At 43.0% G+C, this 21,352-nt stretch overlaps 2 protein-coding genes across 8 annotated transcripts in view; one reads left to right on the top strand and one right to left on the bottom strand.

Moving 5' to 3' along the window:
• Positions 1-21,352, bottom strand: part of TTC7A (tetratricopeptide repeat domain 7A) — a 198,196-nt gene that overhangs the window by 156,433 nt on the left and 20,411 nt on the right. For 2 of the 7 annotated variants that reach the window (XM_030944581.1, XM_030944582.1), the window contains exons 1-3: positions 12,177-12,355; positions 9,966-10,129; positions 8,285-8,453 (exon numbers count right to left, since the gene is read on the bottom strand). In XM_030944581.1, the coding sequence (XP_030800441.1) occupies positions 8,285-8,453; positions 9,966-10,129; positions 12,177-12,351 (508 nt within the window). In that variant the 5' untranslated portion in view covers positions 12,352-12,355. Of the gene's footprint in view, positions 1-7,497; positions 8,101-8,284; positions 8,454-9,965; positions 10,130-12,176; positions 12,356-12,570; positions 12,769-21,352 lie in introns of those variants that run through there. The other 5 variants (XM_030944583.1, XM_030944584.1, XM_030944585.1 and 2 more) reach the window with 4 other exon arrangements.
• MCFD2 (multiple coagulation factor deficiency 2) lies at positions 14,331-19,740 on the top strand. The gene is made up of 4 exons (XM_030944589.1): positions 14,331-14,451; positions 15,200-15,351; positions 16,033-16,192; positions 17,235-19,740. The coding sequence occupies exons 1-4, from the start codon at positions 14,380-14,382 to the stop codon at positions 17,364-17,366; spliced, it is 516 nt and encodes a 171-aa protein (XP_030800449.1). The 5' UTR covers positions 14,331-14,379; the 3' UTR covers positions 17,367-19,740.

Below are 21,352 nucleotides of genomic sequence, written 5' to 3'. Positions count from 1 at the left end.
GCATGGGCAAATACTCTTCCACCTCCTGATGCTGCTAACCCTACAGCTTTAGAGAACTAAGCCATAGTGCAGAAGGTGGAGAAGGTTTTATACATGTGCACAATCACCACCTTCAACTGTGTGGGGGGAAGGGAGCAGAATAACTAAACTTTACCATTGAAGAAACCAAACCACATTAACAAAAGGAACCAGAAGTTATTCCTTTTTTCCACTTCCCAAATTTCAGTAATCTGCATTTAGTGGCCTGCATCTAACTCCTTGAAAGTCTAAAGTAACACCCATGCTGCATTTGTGCATGGCTGACAGTGCTAGAGGTGCAAACTATTTCTAGGACGGTAAACCACTGGATCCAACAGCAGAGAAAAACTCATGGAGCACAAAGGAAAAGCCCTAGCGCATCAAGAACACCAAGGCTGGGCTTGGCAACTCTTTCACATCCAAGCAGGAAAGCAGTGGCACACAGGCACAAAATTCACCAACATGCAATAGTTCCAAGGCATTGTCACAATGTAAGGACATGCAATAGGTTCAAAGGCATTGTCACAATGTAAGGGCAACTCCAGACTCTTAAAAAAGGTTTTCTGAAACCCCAAATAAAACATACTAACACTAGGTCCTTTTATCAAGACATCAACATCTACAAAGTGGGGCTTTTGCCTCTCAGACAGCTACTCTGATGCCAGCATGAATTAACAGCATGTTTCCTCTCTTGCTGTCAGAATTGTGAAAACCAGCACTCTGAAGTGCATACCAGGTATAGAAAAAAGTATTTCTCTCTTTCCCTCTGATGTGGATTAACATTTAAAAGATGCATCTTTTGCCAAGCAAAAGTGAAAACAAGTTCTGCCAACAAAATGTCTTATTTTAATTTTAATGTCCTGTTGTACCACACATCCTTTTGGCTGGGACTCAAGTTTTCTAATGGGCAGATAAAGAAACTAATTTTATTATTTAGGTTCTGTTTAAAGGAACCCGTCTCCCACAGATCTCAGTTCTCAGAGAAACAAATATCTCAATCTTGTGTAGTCATGAGAGGATTCCAACAAAGGAATTTGTGCCCTGCCCCTGCCAGACCCTTTAAAAAAAAACCAAAAACCAAACAAAACAACACATACAAAAAACCAAAAAAAAAACCCCATACACACACACACACAAAAAAAAAAACACCAAAAAAACCTACCCCGAAACAAAAAATCCAACACAAATTCTCCTCTTCTACTATGTCCCACTAAGTTCTACTCAGTCACATCAGCAGCTGAAATTACTGACAAAAGTAACCTCACCAAGGAGTTGCCAGTAGAGGAAACAGCAGTAAAGTAACAGAGAGAACTGCAAGCAAATATATCACCTTAAAAGCAGCATGTAGGTTAACAGTTGCATGCTGGCAAGTGTTCGTCATCCTCATGAAGCCCATTATCACTGAAAAGCTACATCTGTGTACAAAAAAGTGAAATCAGAGGTTTAGGTAACTTTATCCTGAACTATCACCCAAGCCTATGCTCTTCTCATCTCAACTTTGTGCCCAGTATAATGCTGGCTCTTCATGACCAACAAGCTTCCCTAAAGCAAATTAAAAACAGTGGTGCTGTCTTTAGGAAGGTTCTAGATACCCTTCCCAACTCTTCAATGAACTCAAGTGCCTCAGTCAGCATCATCACTTCCAGGGTGGGCAGGTTCCAGTAGTGAATTGGGACCCCTGGGAAGTCAGAACACACCAAGGTAACAACCCTTCTGGTTTAAATCGTATTATTAAAGTATAGAAGATTTAGACTTTCAAGTAAAAGCCTATGACACACATGCCATAATGTCACCAGTGCCTAAGCAGCACAATCCTTGACACTGAAATTAATGGAGAGCGACAGGGAGGAAGTTCAGGCTCAGGATTTTTTCCCCTGTACCTTACAACCTGCTGCCCATTTCTGCTAAATGGGTACATCACAGCACACTGCCCTCAGGTCAGACAGGAATAGCAATGCAGGCAGGATGAAAACTCAGCTTCTGGGGAGGGTGGGGCCAGTTGTGCTGCAAGGAGGTAAGGAAGATCTGAGTTCCCTCTACTTTTACCATTCACAAATTTGAGTACTTTCCTTGTAGCCATGTGGCTCCTAAACAACAATACAGAAATGGAACATCTTTATCTTGACATGGGCAATTGCAACATGCTTTTACTTTTCTCCATTAGTGCCTAGAGAAAATACAAAGCTAACTGCTTAGTTGAACACAGAAAAAATGTCTTCGACCTTCCATTAATCCATTTTCTGCACTTGTCTCAGTGGACTAGACAAGGTATTTTCTTACATAGTAAGATATACACACATACCATCTCTTTTTAGATATTACAGGATATTTTTCTTAAGGAACTTCAAAAGCTCTTAAAAATTATCCTGTAGTAAAAATCTCAAGCTCAAGAGTATGTATAACCACGGGGAGGGGGTTTTTGGCATACAAGAAGTGGAACAGTATTCCAAACACTGTCCGCAAAAAGAAGACATCCTGAAAAGTGCTATGCCTTCTGAAATGAGGGACAGACTCAGAAAGTACATGTACTGTCCATTAAGAGGTTCATAAAACATTACCTGAATTAAAAATGCTTCTGGCAAAAAATAAGTTAGAAGTGTAAACTCACCTTCAAAATAAGCTTATGAACTAAATTATGACCCTACAAAACTATATGATGTTTCTAAACTCAATTGATCTACACTTGAAATTGTTCAAACTACTGGTACTCAAAATCATTCCACACAGTCTGTATTCCAGAACCCTCCACAGTTTTGATACTATGACCTCACTGACCAAAAACTAAGTGGACAAAAATCTCATTCCAGAGAAGCTAACTCTAATTAAAAGTAAGGCTGCATAAATTAAGAGGATAACACCCAATAACCCATTTATGTTACTTGAGTGGAATAAATCCTTGCAGCATGGGATTGGTAGCATTTAGTAAAGAACTGAACTAGAAAAGCTAGTAGCTTAGGATCTGAAATAAGAGTTTGATGAAGTACTGGAATAGTCTTTAAAATAGAGGTATTCTCTTGTGAAGAGCACCAAAAAAAACCCAAACCCAAACAAACAAAAACAAACCAACAAAATTAAAAAAAAAAACATACCCACAAACCTTGCCTTCCTCCTTTCAATTCTCTATATTATTTAGTTCAGTAAACCAACAATGAATGAAACGAAACTAAACAGGAAAGCTTATTTTTCCCATTTTAATCTATGAGTTTTTAAAAATGTACACATGACAAGAAATTTAGCAGCTTATCAGGAACACTGAGTTAAATAAATTCATTTAGTAAACTGAAAATCTTAACCAAATTCTTTAGAGAGGAGGGAAAAGTAGATTTACCAGAACATAGCTTTGCAATAAAGCTGTCTTTAACTCTACATTTCATTCTCATTTTCAAACAAAAGCAACTGAATACAAATCTCACCTAGGAAATTATTCATCATGTAGAAAACCATTTTAGAAAAATGGATGACACACAAGCAAATGTCAAAATTAAAGACTCCAATTAAGTATATAAACAAGTGCGTGATACATCCTCTGATTAGCTAGAGTGAACAACTTTAATACCAAGCTTGCATTTACTGTATGCAAACCTACTGTTTTTAACAGTAGTACAAGCCAACAAAATAAGAAACTAATTAAGAGAAGAATGACTAAGAAGTTTAAAACAATTTATTCAAATTTTGAGGCTTCACTTGGTCAATTTAAAACCATTATTAAAACAAAGCAAACAGTTTTCAAACCTGCTGAGTAAAAGGTCAGGTTTTCTGTTATCTCTGTGATATCACCATTCTCCTTTCAGAACACCACCAGAATCTCCAAACACCCACTTCCAGCACTGGAAACCCAAGACAATCATTTCACATGGGCAGAAAGCAGAACAATATAATTCAAAGTATACAGACCTCATCACCATTGAATTGTTAAAAGATACAACCACAAGAGAAACAGGAACACACATAAGCACAGGAATTTATTCTAAGACCGAACAAAAACAAAATAATCCAAAACAAGATGTGCTGAACTCAGGATGCTGGAAGCAGGTTCCAGTCTGTTTATCATTATCAAACTCAGGAAAAACCCCTACGTGGTAGCTTTGAGGTTTTACTTTGAAAAATCACAGATCTTAGCAGAGCTCTAAAGCTCAGTGGCTCAATCCAGCAATGTTTGTTTCAAGATTCTATCTTTGGTTTCTCAAATGTGTCACACCACAGACCTTAAGCATGTTTAAATGACTAAAATGGGTCCAAGAATAAAATATAGACAGCTCTGAACCACTAACAGAGTCTCATTTCCTGGTAGATATGACTTGTGGTTGGATTTGTTACAATAAAATGCAGACTACTCCTTACAGGCAGATTATCACCTTGCTCACTTCCACACCTTTCCAAAGATCTAAAAAGATCAAGCTCACATTGCAGCCTTTTGATAAAATGGATGTCTTTTCCAAAGTTAAAAAAACCCCAAAACTAAAGAACAAAACCACTTAGAAAGAAAATTACAAGCAATAAATCTCAATTTAGTCTGCAGTCTTCTCTCACAGTCACCAGAGAAGAGGCTCTATGTCCACTACCATTCACATCAACTGTGTCAGATGCCATTTGAAGAGGTGATGAATCACCCCAGAACAGCCAACTTCTGACTCTACAGAGAGTTCAGACTGAAGCTGCACAAATTAAACCCACCCTGAGCTGCCAAATGGCCAATAATAACACAAAAATGACTAAATTACAAAAATTACAGGATGGACTGGGAGAAAAGGAGAAAAACAGGCAGTGGGACTTTTAAAGATTTAACTCCCTAGAAATCCATTTAGAAACTAGATACCACATGCAATCCTATGGCACTGTGCACAAATACAGACAGGTAGCTTTCTCCAGGCTACCCCACTCCAGGTGGAAGAAGTCCAGTGCCTGGCCTGACAGCACAGGGCTAACTGCAGCAGCTCTGACACATCCCTCAGCACAAGCTAAAGCCCCTCTCAGTCATTACAAAACAGGATCCACACAACACATGAGCCCTGCCTGACTCTCCACCACCCAGGCTGACAACAGCCTGCCTCAGGTAAAGCAGCTCTCCTCCTGCTCTCAGCAGCACAGCAAACATTGCCGCATCACAGAAACCTCTTTCTTAGAGCTCAGCTACGCTGAAGCCCTGGCTAGAGCTACATAGTGCTTTGTAAGGGTTAGGAAGTAGCCTAACCTAGTACCAGGACGATTTACTCCTTTCAAAGAGAGACATCTGCACAGTTTCTGCAGCAAGCACAGACAGAGGGAAACCAGTGGGCTCTAACAGCTACACAGTTTGTTCTGAAGTCTTTTTTGCTTGCTGTTTCAAATGGACACCATCAAGTAACAAAGTCACAGTGTGTCCCAATTGAATCAGAAGCAAAGTTTGCTTACTCAATACTGTTTTATGCAACATAGAGCTTCTTGCATCAGAGATTACCAGCAGTAATATGAACTGCAGAAGTAAAATTTTCAGGAAGGATTGACTTCTTGAAGGATGGGGAGGAAGGAGACAAGTACAAACCAACCACCTATTAACTAACCAGAGAGGTTAAAATTAGTCATAATGAAAAATCAAACAATTGTCAGAGCTCCACTCACAGCACCCACAAAACTTGTCTCCTCACAGTGCAGGGATTTAGAACAGGAAGCAGCAGTCAGATGAGACACTGGAGAATCTTGCTCTCTGCCATTTCTCCTGTGACTTGTCAATTGCACAAGCCCTCATACTGATAAAGAACTTCAAAGTTTACTTCTTGAAACTCACTTTGTGTGGAAGTTCAGTGAGAAGGCAAGCAAGACTTTTTTTCCCTGCTCAACTTCTTCAATCCAAACATAAGGGTACAAATCCAAGGGTACTGCCTCTTACCATAATATGAACCCTCTACATGCTGTGGATCTCCAGAGATTTAGTTCAACATCCACCTTCGGTGTTGCAAAGGTTAAAAGGTGCTCTAAGGAAGGAAACTTGTTTTTGCTGGATTTCTAAAACTGGTTTTATCTGTGCAACTCCTCCCACTGTATCCCATGTTTCTTGTTACGTTTTTGGTAATTTCCAACATTAAAAGAATAGGTGTCAGCATTAAAAAAATAAGCCTTTTATCTGACTGTTCTTTGTTCCATGACCTTTCCAGCCTAATCCTGAGTGCTTGAGAACCAATGCAGCCATTCTGCATACAGGCATTACTCAGCAGTATTACCTACACAAAACTCAGGCAGTTTCAATTTCACACTATGAGGCAATACAAAGTTCTGCTGCTTTTAACTAATGCAGGATGAACAGGGATATTCTATTAAACCAACAGCTTTCTCCCATTTCTGAAAATGTGAACAAGAAATTGACTGAGGAACCTAACTTCTGCCTTGAAATAGACAGGACTGTGGCTTTTGAGGATATTTGCCTAAATGGCCCCCACAAAAATTTTACTATGAGCAACATTCAAGAGCATCTTTAAAGAAGGCTTCAGATTGCATAAACAACCAATAGTTCAACCAAAGGCAGTAACACAGTATGAATGAACATAATTTCTGGAGAGATACCATATTAAAAAGGGGAATAAGAAAAATATATGGCATAAAGTATCAATGAATTTTAAATAATTCAACTCCATATTGTTACTTGCCCTGCAGAAGCAGCCTGGACACACGTTTTAAAATGAAAATTTAACTCTACACTGCTATTGCCATAGCTACTTGCACAAAGTGCTAACATAAGAGTGCCTGAGGGAACATGGCATCAGTGATCCTAGCAGCGAGTGTCCTCTTCAAACTCAACTGGACAAGCTCCACTCTGCTGGACTTCTTTCTGTCAGCAACTTTGGTAGAATACTGAGTGATTTACTACACTCTTGATATCTTAGCTAATATGAAAATAATCATCATGGAGTATAAAGACTGTGAAACCATAACAGCACAGAGGTCTCTCTGCAATGACAGACTCCATATGGTTTACATGGCAACACAGTATTTACATTCCATGTTAAACCACACAGGGAAAGAAACCAAAACACTGCCTGACACTCTGAGGCAAACGCCTCCAACATCTTCAGATGCAAGTTAGGTAATCCACACAACACAAGGGGTCTTATAACAACAGGGTTATTCCATCAGTTTCCACACACACATTATCATTATGCTCACACCTCACCAAGGGTCATACCTGGCTCCCAATAAGGACAGTGCATCTCCTTCAGACTCTGGAGTGCACCAGGAGTTGCTCTCAAATACACTGCTGAGAATGCACTGGCAACTACCCTTAAGCCATGCAAGCATCAGTGTGAGGCACAAGTAAATTAGTCCTGATCCACAAAAGCTCATTAATGAAGCAGATTCACTCAGTACCACAGGAAACAAAAATCAAAGCAAGCAAAGCAGCACAAACAGGATTTCAAAAAAAGCAGAATGATTCAAATTATTATCAGTAATACTAGCAGCCCAGTCAAACAGTATTTCGGGTTGATTTGGTTTCACTCTTTTACATACCAGTTGAAGGTATCTGATCATCAGAGTTCTCATTCACCTAATTAGCTGGTGGACATGCTGAAAAGAGTAGAAAGCAGTAGATAGGTAGCAGTACTTGAGCAACATTTATAAAGGAACCGAAAGCAAATGAAGGAGAAGATTACTGATCTTTTTCTCCCCCCAAGTCAAAAACTGACAAGGGTCTTTCCCCCACTCAAAAAGGAAATGCAATTTCACTATCCACAGAGGTAGTTTTAATTAGAATCTCTCAAACAGTGCAATGTCTACAGAGTTACAAGGGGGAGGAGAGATTCCTGTTTGTACATATGATCTGATACTGTGTGACATGCATTGCAAAAATACACTACCTGCTTTGAAAGCACATATTCTCTTAGTCCAAAGTTTAAAACTTGGAGACATCATTGTTGTTTAATTCACAGAAATCACTGAAATTTACAAGCAGATGAACTCTTTCTAACCCAAAGCATAGGCCCCAATTCAGCCAAGGGCTTGATTCTTGATTTAGGTTTTCCCAAAATGGACACACAAGCTCAAGCATGTCGCTGACTTACAGCCAAGAGTTACCACAAGATTTCCAATTTAAAGCTTTTCTTTACAAGGCAGCCAAGTTTAAAAACCATGGACTAAGACTCCATAATGCCTTCAAGTTTGAAACTACACAGACCATACCATGTAGTATCTTCTACAGCATACCTCTTTGCCCTAATCCTGCTCCAGCCAAACCATTTGGAGAAACACCTACAACCTAAAACCAGCATATTTCAAATATACACACATGGTCCTTTACCTTTAATAACAAAGGCTTCAGTTATCAATCGCAGCATGTACAGAGGCTCCTCTTTGGTTGAAAGGTCATCAATTCCTGCTTTTGCATACATGCTGATGGCATCTCTGTAGCATCCCTCCACATAATGCAGCTTTCCTAGGATCAGCATAGCTTCTGTCATATACTTCGGCTGAAATGGAGCAGAGAGAGAAAAAGTGTTCACAGGGTGAAATACCAGACAGGAAGAATGAAGTACTCCACAGCAAATTAGGCAGGTCAGAATGCTTTCCTCTCACAACTGCAAAGGCTAACCTCATGAGAGCAGTAGCCAATAAGGTCAGGCAACCACTTTGGAGCTCAGATTTGAAATACAGTTTGTAAGCCAACTCTTTGGTCTCAGCTGACCTGCTCTATCGATTCACCAGCCACAAAGAGCACATAAAGGGCTGGCACTGTCAGAATTACCTACACACACTAAGAAAAACCCCTGCATTTAAACTAGACAGTAACCATCAGTTTTTAGACAAGTAAGCTCCCCTCTCCTCTGTATATTTAATTAAAGAGTGAGAAAAGCCTCAAATATTCTTTAGTTGTCAAAGAACTTTCATACAACAGTGAAAAAACAGAAGGCACACCTGCTATTTCTAAGATTCATTTTGTTTAAAGATTGAAAACAAATGTAACAGAACCTCAGTAAAACACATCTGTTCAGACCCTCTGGAAAGCATGAAAAGGTTCCTAAGCCTTCATACGCATTTTTTTAATACATGCTATCTGTAGCTAAGTCACCACTAGCTAAGAAACAGTAATGCCAATTCATGCAGCCAAACTAAACACAAGGAACTGGAAGAATTCAGTAGTTCTGACTGTTAATGGGGTTAAACTATAAAGAGGGTTGAACAGATTCTCCCCCCCTTCCTTACTCTCTCCATTTTATGCACTAAATAGGCTGACCTTGCTCATTGGAAATTAACATGGTGAAAGTATAATGTACATTTCCAACTTAACTAAACTAGCCTGGCCATTTCAGGACCAAAAGTAACAGAAGTCTAGAGCAGACTGTTGTAATTCATTTACATCTACACACAGTTATGCAACTGTGTGTCAAAGGGCACCAATGCAGCAGCAGCAGCAGCCATCAGAGTATTAAAACCCTCCTGAAGCTCTGCAACTGAGTTGACAAGCAGTTACTGGCCACACACCCAGATCACAAAACAAAATAAAAGCATTTCTTCTCCAACAGACACCAAAGGCAGTGCAAGGCTGCAGTCCTCTCAAAACAATCCTAAGTTCCTGACAGCAGCTTGTGGCACATTTTTCTCCAATCAGGAGCTACCAGTTGTGCAAAATTCCCTTAGATATGGAGCAGCAGGAGGTCACTCTGCGGTGCTGGCCTGACAGCACCCTTATGTGCCCACACCCCGCCACTTGAGAGCAATTCTAAGTATTTATCCCACTCCTTTCCAATTAAAAAAATAAACAGGATATGTCCTTGTAGCACATAATTTCTTTGCATATGAAAAAGCAAGTTTCACAACATAAAACCCTGCCTAGGGGAATTACCAGTCTCTCAGTATCACCTAAAATACAGCACTGCATATCCACGGACATGAGCAGGGAACACCCACACCTTGTATCAGACTAATAATCATAGCAAAGAAGTATCCAGTTGGCAGGAATTATGATGACAGAGCCCACTTACTCTTAGTTTCCCTCTGCTTAAGATATTGGTCAGATACTGTTTAGCTTCACTCAGTTTGGGCTCACTCTTCTCTGACAGTGGAATGGAGTCCTTCAGTTTGGCAAAATTTTCCTTCAAACATTCCTCCAGCAGAGCCTCTGCAAGCAGCAAACTCCCATGGTCCTCTGAAAGCACACACCAACCAACAAGAAACATTGTTTACTGCTATACTGATGATAAGAAACGAAACAACACACCTTTGAGACAAACTCAAATGAGGGGATAAGAACTCATTGACCAAAAGAAAGTTCCACTAACTTTTATCTAGTGGAAACAGTATGTTTTGTATGGAAAAATGAAGCACTTTGTTGTAACTTGAAGATTTTCCCTCCTTAAACCTTTAATTTTGGCAGCACCATTCCTTCTTACATTGTCACTAATATAACAGTTAAGAATTTTCATCACAAAACTCACTTTCAAAAGCGTAAGAACAAAGTTTGCAAACATTTCAGTGGATGCTTTTTATTTACAAAGGTACTAGCACGATATGAATGCTTTAGACTACAGAGAAGTGACAGCAGTAACTGCATCAAAAACTTGAACAATTTTCCTGAAAGTATGCAGAAAAAAAAATTAAAAGACAAATTATACAGATTCTACACATCTATTATTAAAGACAAACAAGGATTGATCCTTTGCTGTAATTAACATGCCTCTTTCTACATTAAAATTCATCCCTGTTCACAGTTCCACAGAAGACACACAAACACAGGTAGCAGCAATGGATACAGCATGAAGCATCAATGGAATGTGGCAATCGTGCTGAAAAAAAAAAAGTTTAATCTGCGAGAGTACTCAGAGTTCTTACATGACAGGCCCATTTCTGCAGTTCCTTCATTCATAACAACAGTACCTCCAGCAGCAGACTAGTGGGTCAAGCCAGGTAAGGAAATCTTTGAATACCAAAAAGCCCAGCCCTACATTTCATATATATTCCATGTTTCAAAGTCTGAAATTTGAGAATGATAGATACACAGTAGTGTACCTATTTTTGTATTTTCAGTCCAGGAGAGACCTTATGCCCACTTTCTACCTATACACCATGTAATAACTGTGTGGTGGTTTAGACTATTTTGTTGTTGTGGCCTAAGTGTTCAGCTACATACCAAATTATAATCATAGCTCTTCCTGCTCGTTTGCAGGTCTGCAACTAAACAAAGTACAGGTACATAAAATGGGAAGTGTAAGAGTTCAAGTATATTCCCCCCAAAGTTGCAGGCAGTCATTTCTACATACCAAAGTGCTTTCAGGTAGTCATTAATCTCTTAATCAAACTTAAGGAATTAGGTAAGATCATAGACAATTAACAAATAAATATACACAACCTCACAAAGCAAATACTACTGTTACAAAAATCCCATTCAAACACACAATCATTCTAGAAGCACAAAACCTGCTGAAAGAGGTTCTGTAGCAGTAACAAAGCATTACTCTTTCGTAACTAGCAAGTTATGATGACATGGCAGCAAATTAACAAATCATGTTTTTACAGCAATCATACTGTTGTTATACCTCTTAATTACAAGGGAAGAAACTACTGTGAACTCTTCAACTACTAATGCCCCCAAAGTTCATGATGATCTCTGCACCTGGGAAAACACAGCTGAAACCTGACTAAAGTTCAAAGGTTGGCCGTATGATTCTCAGCACAGGGTTCAATCTGCACCATGTAAACACTAGGAAAGCCTCAAAAATAAACATGCATTAAACTACCAGCATCACCCCCATCATGGTTCCCATTGTGAAGTTTAAGGGACCCCAAAAAGCTTCAACTCTAGGGCCACATTCTGGTCACAATCCCCTAAAGAAGGGGTTTTACTCCCAGAAGCAGCTCTTCTGACTTCAGCGGCAGAAACCTTTGTACCACTACCGCGGGTAAGATCAGGTCCTGTTCACAACTTACTTGCTGACCTCCGACTGAGTTATGCTGCCTCACTCGTTACAAAAGATTTCATTTAAAAAAAAAAAAGGCAGCAAATCAGTGTGTTGTAACAGGGAAAAAATACTAATATACTTGCTATTTAGGAAATTTGTTTTACATGTGAAAGCCTTTAAGTAAAGCAGTGCCCATTGGAAACCGAGAGGGGTAACACAAGGGCACCCGCCCAAGAACAGCGCTGGGCAGGGGCAAGAGGGAACCAGCACGGCGCGTATCGAGAAGCTGATGTGAACCTTTCCAAGCGGAGGCGGCCCGGGCCGGCAGCACCCGGGGCGGGCTCGGAACCGGACAGCTGCCACCTACGCCCGGCGCTGATCCCGAGCGCTCGGCAGCGCTGACACGGAAAGGAAGCGCAGCGTGATCTTCCCAAGCGCTGCTTCCTGAGCTCCCGCCGCCTCTCCCACGCATCCCTCCTTCCCGAGCGCTGCGGAGCCGGGACGCCGGCACGGGACAGCAAACGACGCCCCGCAAGCCGGGGCGGCCGCAGCCCCCGCCCACGCCAGCCCACCGGCGCGGGGCTGCCGAGACCGCGCGGCGGCAGGGGAGCGAGCAGCCGGCCTCGCCGCCGCCCCACGCCCGGGCGGGTCGGTACCGACGGCCGCCCCGCCCGCCCCCGCCGCCGCTTACCCGCGTCCTGCGCGCCCCTCGCCGCCTTCGCCTTGCGCGGGGGCCGCGGCGGCAGCAGCTGCTGTGCGAGGTGGCGGAGCCGCCCCCAGTGCCCCTCCGCCCGGCACCGCTCGATCTCCGCCTCCAGCTTCACGTGCGAGTGCGAGGCCTTGGCCGCCATCTTAGCGCCGGGAGAGACCAGCCCCGCCCCGGCCCGCGGGGAGTCCCCGGCGGCGCCTCCCGAGCTCGGCGGCCGGGGTTGTGGAACCGCCAGGTGCTGCGGGGCGGGCGCGGCCGGGACGGCCTGCTCGCGGGCTGCGGTTGGGGACGGCGCATCCGCCATGGCCGGCACTCCCTGACGCCTCTCGCCTGACACCCGGGCACAGAGCCGCGTCCTGCACCAGCTGTCCCGGCACCGCGGGTGTGGCCCCTCGTTCCCTTCCTGGGCGAGACCGGCCGGGAGTGCCGTTCCCCCACCGCCGCCCTCAGAAGTCACCAGGGCTCTCCGCCGGTTGATCCCCACGGCCACCGGCCCCCTCCAGCAGCCGCTCCCACACGAGACCCTCGGGCGGTGCGTGAGGAACGGGCCAAAAGCCGCCCCGGGGCCTAGCTTTGCTCGAGGGCTGTGACCTCGAGAGGCCGGAGCTGTGGTGTGTAGGTGTCGAGTATGGAAACAGCGGGACCGGGGTGTGAGGGGAAGCACAGAGCACGGTCAGCAGTGGGCACTGGGGAGAGGGTACGACAGTTCCCACTCGAGCAGCAGGGCAGGAACCGTGGCGGCTGGGCTAGAGGGAAGCATCCAGAGCCAGGGCAGCCAGGGACTGCCCTAGGAGTGGGACACGTGCTGGCCCTCAGTGCCAGCAGTTCTGCCATTGCAGTCCTTCTCGGTTCTGCCCAGAGTATCACCAGTGGAATCCCTCCAATGCGTCCTCTGGGAAGACAGAGGACGCATCTACATCAAAGGCCAGGGGTGTGGAGACCCCACAGCACCCAGAATGGGCCAGGTTGCAAGTGGGTCAGCTAGTCCAAGCTGCCCTGCTCAAGCAGGGCATCATAGAGCGCATGACACAGGATTGTGTCCAGGCGGTTTCTGAATATCTTCATTGACGGAGACTACACAGTGTCTCTGGACACTCCACTCCTGTGTTCAGTTGCCCACACAGTAAATTTGTTCTTGGTCATGTTCAGGTAGAATTTTCTGTGCATCAGTTTCTGCCTATTGCTTCTTGTCCTTTTGCTCAGCACCACTGAGCAGAGCCTGGCTTCATCCTCTTGACACCCCCTCCCCTCCCCCCTTGTGTACACTATATAGATATATCTAAACTTGTACACATTGATGAGCTCCCCTCTCAGTTGGCTCTTCTCGAGGCTGAACGAGCCAAATTCCTCCAGCCTTTGCTGGTAAGAGAAATGTTCCAGTCCCTTAATAATCATTGTTACCCTCCACTGGACCCACTCAGGAGCTGCACATCTCTCTTGTACTGAGGAGCCCAGAACTGGACACAGCACTCCAGATGTGGCCTCACCAGGGCTAAGTAGAGGGACCGGATCACCTCCCCGACCTACTGGCAGTGCTGTTCCTAATGCACAGCAGGCAGGACACGCTGTTGGCTCGTGGACGGCTGATCACGCACCTGGCCCCCGCCCGGCCCCGCCCCGCCCCGCCCCGCGGTGGGCGCGGCCTCGCAGCACCTGCGCCGCCGCGAGGGCTCCACGTGGAGCTCCGGGAGCGGTGACGTCGCCCGCGGGGCGGGGCAGGGCGGGGCCGAGCGGAGCGGCCAATGGGCGGCGGAGCGGGCGGGGCGGCGCCGGGTCAGGGGTGATCCCGGGATGGTGTCTCGGGAATGGTGGCCAGCCCGCGTCCAGCCCGGAGCCTGCGGCACGGCGGAGACCCGGCCGAGGGTACGTAGTCTGGCAGCAGGGCCTCTCCGCCCACCCCGACAGCCGCTGCCGGAGCGGGGTGCTGGGGCCTGGGCAGGGGACAGGGGGCGGCGGGCCCAGCCCCAGCCCCATCCCGCTACGGGGGCGCTTTCTCGGGGATCCAGCCGGGGGTGGGAGCCTGGCGGGTGCAAGCCGGGGGTAGCTGCAGCTGGGGCCGGGAGAAGAACGGGACTGAAGCCGCCAGCCCGCGCCGTGGCTGCCCTCGGCAGCGCGGCCGGCCCCTGTGAAGCTCTGTGCTCTGTCACCTGCCCGTGAAGTGCGCACATGCCCGGCTGCGTGACGGCTTCCCAGCTGTGCGCCCCTCAGGGAATCCAGCCTTAACAGAGCTGCTCATTAGATGGAGCCGCTTCCATGCCGTAAGCGACCTTTGCTCCCATAGCTGTGGGGCAGGTCTGCCTGAGGCAGAGGGCATGGTGGCTTGTTTGTCTGGAAGGTATATGAAAACCCAAGTATGGCTAAGGTGTGCACGTTAGCTATGAGGAAAGAAAAAAAGAAAAATTATCTGAAAATTACTGCATAATTCAGTAAAATAGGGACCCTCATAAAAACTCCTAATTGGAACTCTCTGGTTCTCTCCTTGCCAAGAGTTTCCAATGCAACAAGTTTTTCCATTCTGAAACTTAATGGGGTTGTTTATCACTGTCTAAAATCCACTGAAAGTAGATCACATTTTTCATTTTTTTTTGGGGGTATGTTTTCCTTTTTGTAGGAGATCACAATGGCCCAAAGGATGTTCAGAACACATTTGCTGTTCTGCTTTGCTATGGCTGCATTCTTCATCTCTGCCCTAGCTGAAGAACACGTAGGAGAGAGTCAACATCCAAATATTCGCCTTGATAAGAATTTGGTACAAGATAAAGAGTACGTGTTCCATGTTCTAAAAGTGTAAACTTTACTTCTTAATTATTTTCTTATCTCTAAAGTGTAATGCGAGTTGGACTCAAGCCTAGAGCACTCTGTTTTTTCAGAATGTTGTACAATCAACTAAAGCCAGATATGAGACATGCTTGATAAATTTGTAAAGATACAAGACCGAGAAAGGCTCTCTCTGGAGCCTTTAGCCCAACTTATGCTATAAAATATTTCTTACAGAAATCCTGCTTACCCATATCAGCATACTTTAGACAAAATTATATTCCTAACAGGTAGAATTTTTTTTCTCATTTGCTTCTTCATAAATGCGGAACAGTTCTAGCAGCAAATAAAACTTCCTAGAACACTTCATGGTTGGCTGAGAAAGATCTTCCTCCAATTCCTGTGCTTTGGAAGACAGCCAAAAAGAGATTTTGGGCTCTGCTTCAGTTGTTTTGATAGCCTGTTAAGTAGGCCAGAAGAAATTGAAATAGTTATCTAAGGTATTAGAGGCCTCTAAGGCCCCCCTAACAAACAACCCTTGTGTCCCCTTTATTTTGATATCAAACGGTAGCTTTTAGTTGTCCAGGATGCTTTTAGACATACAATATTTGATCAAAGACTAAATTTGCTGTAAACAGAGCATTAAATATTAACTGATGGAAATGTTGTGGGTTTTGTTTTTCTTAGACACATTATGGAACACCTGGAAGGTGTTATCGAGAAACCAGAATCTGAGATGTCTCCACAAGAGTTGCAGCTCCATTACTTCAAAATGCATGATTATGATGGCAATAATTTGCTAGATGGGTTAGAACTTGCTACTGCTATCTCACATGTCCACAAAGAGGTTGGTGTAGTTTTGTAACAACACATGTGCCTGGAAACAGTTCTGACTAAAAGCAGCAGGGCAGTTGCAACACATCCTCAGTGCAGTTACAGTTTTGCCTGAAAATGAGACTGTATTTCTCTTGATAGTTCTGGTTGAATTTGTAAATGATCACTGCTTTTCATGTTACATTGCAGTTTTTAGGAAGTTTCCATTTTAGTTTAAACTCTAGAATCAGGAAGGGCTTCAGAGTGAAAATCATTTTACAGAGGACTTACTTTGGCAGGTAGGGATGGGAGAAAGGGAAATCATCCAAAATGAGGCACGCGAATTTGTAGAAATAGCGTGATACAACACTGTTTTCAGCTTCAGGCTGTTACTGCTGTGTATACACAAACTATAAAAAACCTCTTGCACAAAATTTGTATTGGAAGAACCTGCTATGGTCTGCCTCTTCCTACACTCAATTTCTCTTTCCAGTCATTAGGAACACAATAGAAACACATTATCTCATATTGACCTTCTGGAAGTTACAATTCAGAATAGCATAACTTCTTGCTAATAACCTGTGGCAAAAAATAGTGAGCCAAGAACAGAATAATGACTGGCTGCTTCTTGTGCAAAGGCACCTCTTTGTGTTCCCATAAGGGGTGTTACTAAGAATTTTCCTGACTTTAAGCTACAGTGCTGAATTTTTTCACTTCTGTGTTACTGTAAGGTGTTTCTGTAGTGTATAGAAACTACAATGTCTATACTATATCAAGATCCTAATTAAGAATACATTAATTAGATGATTGTCCATCATTATACATTGTGGTATTCAGCTTTTGGAACTTCTGACCCAGAATGTTGACTGCAGAATGTTTGTTCTGAATCCAAAGAACTTTGACTTCAAAGCTTCCATCTGATGAAATTTGCTTACCTTGTTATAAATGATTACATAAAATTTAGTGCCAAATTAGGCACCAAACATGAACAGCTTTGTAAAAAATTAGTTGTCACTAACCTGTCACATGTGCCACTAGATGAGAAAGAGTGCTAAACTGTGGTTTTGTTTTTGTAGGAAGGTGGTGAACATACCCAAGCAATGAAAGAAGAAGAGCTGATTAGTCTAATAGATGATGTCTTGAGAGATGATGACAAGAACAATGATGGATACATTGACTATGCAGAATTTGCAAAATCACTGGAATAAGGGTTGGTTTCTCCTTCTAACCACATGAAAATGTGAACCAGTATAATGTGATTCATTACTGTCTTGTATCAACCCCTGTGCTGTGAGAAGTAGAGGTGTACCAGTTCCACCTAAATTTATTTGAAAGTTGTATGTGTCAAGAGTTTTGCTAACTTGGAGTGGGAGCCATGTTTGACTAAACATAATACACATTTGAATCGTGAAGCATGAAGTGCCAACAGTACTCACACAGAGTACAGCTGGCAAACTCCTAAGTAGCTCTGTATGAATACTAAATAGAGTCATTAGCATCTAAATTTCAGGGTTTCAGTCATTGGGTTTTATAGTTCTTATTTGCTTACATCTTCTATTTAAAATTATACCTAGAAAGCAAGAAATGATTACTGCATATAGTTATATTCCAAGGGGAAATGCCTTTACCTTCTCTCTAATTTACAAGAAAATCTGTAGATAAGTACAGGTGCTTGAAACAGCAGTTGTAGAGGGAAAGCATTTGAGTGTGGGTTATGTTTGAGTTCCACATGACACCATATGAACTTAAACAGCCTTTGAATAAACTGAGTATTTTTAAATATATGTACTTCCTAGCATACCATTACATATAAGTATATATACATGTGTTTTTCAATTTTTTGTCCTCTACAAATTTACTTTTTATATCTTAATTTACTGGGTTTTTTTATCTACCTTCCATGGTTTTTTAAGAAAATTGAAGTATTTTATTACATGTTGTGTTAATGCTGTATAGCATTTACTAGAATAGCTTCTGCTATCTGGTTTTGAATCATAGAATTCGGCCTCAGTTGGAAGGGACCTTACAGATCATTGAGTTCCAACACCCCTGCCACGGTCGGGGACACATTTCCACTAGACTACATTGCTCAGGTGTTCCCTCTCCAGGGTTAAGGCATCTACAACTTCTCTGTGCAGCCTTTTCCAGTGCCTTTCCACCCACACAGTAAAGAATTTCTTCCTAACATCTAATCTAAACCTAGCCACTGTCACTGCATACTCTTGTAAAGAGTCCCACTCCATCTTTTTTGTAGGCTCCCTTCAGGTACTGGATGGCTGCAATTAAGTCACCCTTAAGTCAGACTTTTCTTTTCCAGGCTGAACAATTCCAATTCTCTCAGCCTTTCCTCGCAGGAGAGGTGCTCCATCCTTGTGATCATCTTGGTGACGTCCTCTGGACTCTCTCCAGCAGGTCCATGTCTCTCCTGTGCTGGGCCCCCAGAGCTGGATGCAGGGTTCCAGGGGGAACTCAGCAGAGCAGATCAGAGGGGCAGAATCCCCTCCCTGGCCCTGCTGTCCACGCTGCTTTGGATGCAGCCCAGGACATGTTTGGCTTTCTGGGCTGGGAGTGCACATTTCCAGCCACTCACCCAGCAGCAGCACCAAGTCCTTTTCCCCAGGGCTGCTCTTGATCATCCCCCAGCCTGTGTTGATACCAGGGTTGCTCCATCCACGTGCAACACCTTGTACTTGGTCTTGTTAAACCTCATGAGATTCCTGTGGGCCCACTTCTCAAGCTTGGCCAGGTCCTTCTGGATAGCATCCTATCCTTCAGGACTGTTTTGAAGGTCACATTAACAGTAAACCAGTTTAATATTAAAGCTTTTGTTCATTTTGGGTTTTGCAGTATTAGCCAGCAGGAGTGAGCAAGTAATGCTGCCTTGTTAAGGTTTAAGTTCATATTCCTTGACACTTAAATTATGGTATTACTTTCAGGAAGTATTTCATAATTTAACAGTTTCAAGCTACTTGAGTGTTTTCAAATTATCATTGCTCTAGGAATGTTTTTGCTGTCTTGACTCAATTCTTGATAAGGCAAGCAGTTTAAGAATATTAGAGCTGTGATGTTTTGCTGTGTTATTGATGTTTGGTGACTGAAACATAACCGAAATCTTAAATTGCATTCAATGATTTTTCATTAATAAAGAATCTAAATGTTAGCCTATTTCTGTAAAATGTATAAAGAGCTATTTTCTATACAAAATTATTCTTATACAAGAGAAACACATTGTAAAAGAAATTATTTCCTCTCTTTAAATGTTTGTGCAATGAAGCCTGAGTGTTGGATTTCTTTTCTTGTACTAAATATTTATTTTGAAACCTTTGTGGCCAGGTTTGTGCTGGTTGTACAAGCAATAAAATTAAGCTGGGGTTTGTGCATGCTGATAGGATACACAAGTCTGGAAGTGCTAGTAAGAAATGTACCTCATTTGCTGATGTGTTTTTAAGCTTGTCTCTCTTACTCACAGTCATCTTAAAAGAAAATTCTTTCAGTTATAGTTAGAGGGTTTTTTTGGTTGGTTTTTTTTTAATCTCTTCTGAGGCTCTGAATGATCTGGAGTGAATGTTGAATTGGAAGGAAGTGTAGGAAATGCTAGTGGCTAAGAGGGCAGAAGAGGTTAAGCTGCTCAGCTTGAGCACTTAAAGCAGGTTGCCTGTAGCCCTGTCAACTCTTATATGCTTATTGCTCTTGTGGTTTAACCCCAGCTGGCAGCAAGGGACCACAGAGCTGTTCACTCCCCCTGGTCTGATGGCAGAGAGAATCAGAAGGGCAAAAGTGAGAAAATTTGGGGGTTGAAATGAAGATAGTTTAAAGCAAAAGCCCTGAGTGCAAGCAAAGCAAAATAGGGAATTCCTTCACCCCTGCCCATGGGCAGGTGATTGTCAGGAGAGCAAGGCTCCATCACATATAATGATTGCTTGGGAAGACAAATGCCATCACTCCAAATAGACCCCCCCTTCTCTTCCTTCATCCCCCTTAGCTGAGCATGACACCATATGCTCAGGAACATCCCTTTGGTCATTTGGGGTCAGCTGTCCTGGCTCTGTCCTCAGCTCCTTGTGCAGCTCTCACTGGTGTGGTGGGGTGAGAGGCAGAAAAAAAGACTCTGTGTAAGCTCTGCTCAGCAATAATGAAAAATCCCTGTGTTACCAACTCTATTTCCAGCACACATCTAAAACACAGCTCCATACTAGCCACTGTGAAGAAAATGAATTCTTCGTCAGCCAAAATTAGCACAAGACTTAAGGCTCTGAGTTTTGGGTTTATTTGAGATGAAAGGGCATGACTCTTAGGCACGGTTTTCTCAGCACATGCAACCACCTGTAAGTCCATTTATATACTTATCTTGTATTCATGTGCATATTTATTAACTGCTATTATTGTATGTGGCAAAAGACATACACCATAGAAGCTTCATATTGGAAATCATAAGTGCTGGTAATATGAACGTTATTTTCCAGCTATTTTAAATTTATTTTAAGTGTTCAGAAGTATAAATAGAAAAATTATTTACTGAAAGGGGAAAACAAAATTGGCACCTTTGATATGCGTGAAGAACAAAATAAAATTTCTACTTTACTATGAAGAACAGTTCAAGAAAAGTTACCCAAGCTGAAACCTGCATTGTCATGTCTTTACTCAGCCTCCTAAAACAAATACACAATCTTTAATTGTACTTAATTAGATAAGTGTTTTAAGAGCTGTCTAGGGGGCTTTCTCAGTTATTAAGTAGAAAAGTGCAAAATTGCTGAGAGTGATGGTGAATCAGACTTCTTTTTTTTTTCAAATATAACTGATTTGTGTGCTAGTTGTAGCTCAGATAATACCCCTAAATCTGCTAGCACAGGCCATATATAAATACACTATTTTCTGTTTCATATATATAAGATACAGAAAATAGGGCCTTTGCAACAGCAGAACTCATCTATAAAGCAGTTCTAGCTTCCATAGAACAGTTCAATCTCCATTTCACAGGTAAATAACAAAACAGAAGGGCTATTTGTTTTGCTGAAGATAAATCACATCCCTGGCAGAAACAGATCAGGAGAATGCTGGTGTGTGTGGTCTTCACATCTTCCTAGTCCTTGATCTCAAGGGATAAAGATTAGCATTCCCCATTGGAGAGAACAAATCTAGCCTTGCATTACTGTCTACTATGTGCTCAGCTTAAAATATTTGGATTATCGCCTTT

This window comes from Camarhynchus parvulus, chromosome 3 (assembly GCF_901933205.1).
Source record: "Camarhynchus parvulus chromosome 3, STF_HiC, whole genome shotgun sequence".
NCBI classification, from domain to species: Eukaryota; Metazoa; Chordata; class Aves; order Passeriformes; family Thraupidae; genus Camarhynchus; species Camarhynchus parvulus.
Note: the sequence above shows the minus strand (reverse complement) of the source record. Positions and strands in the feature narration are given on the sequence as shown.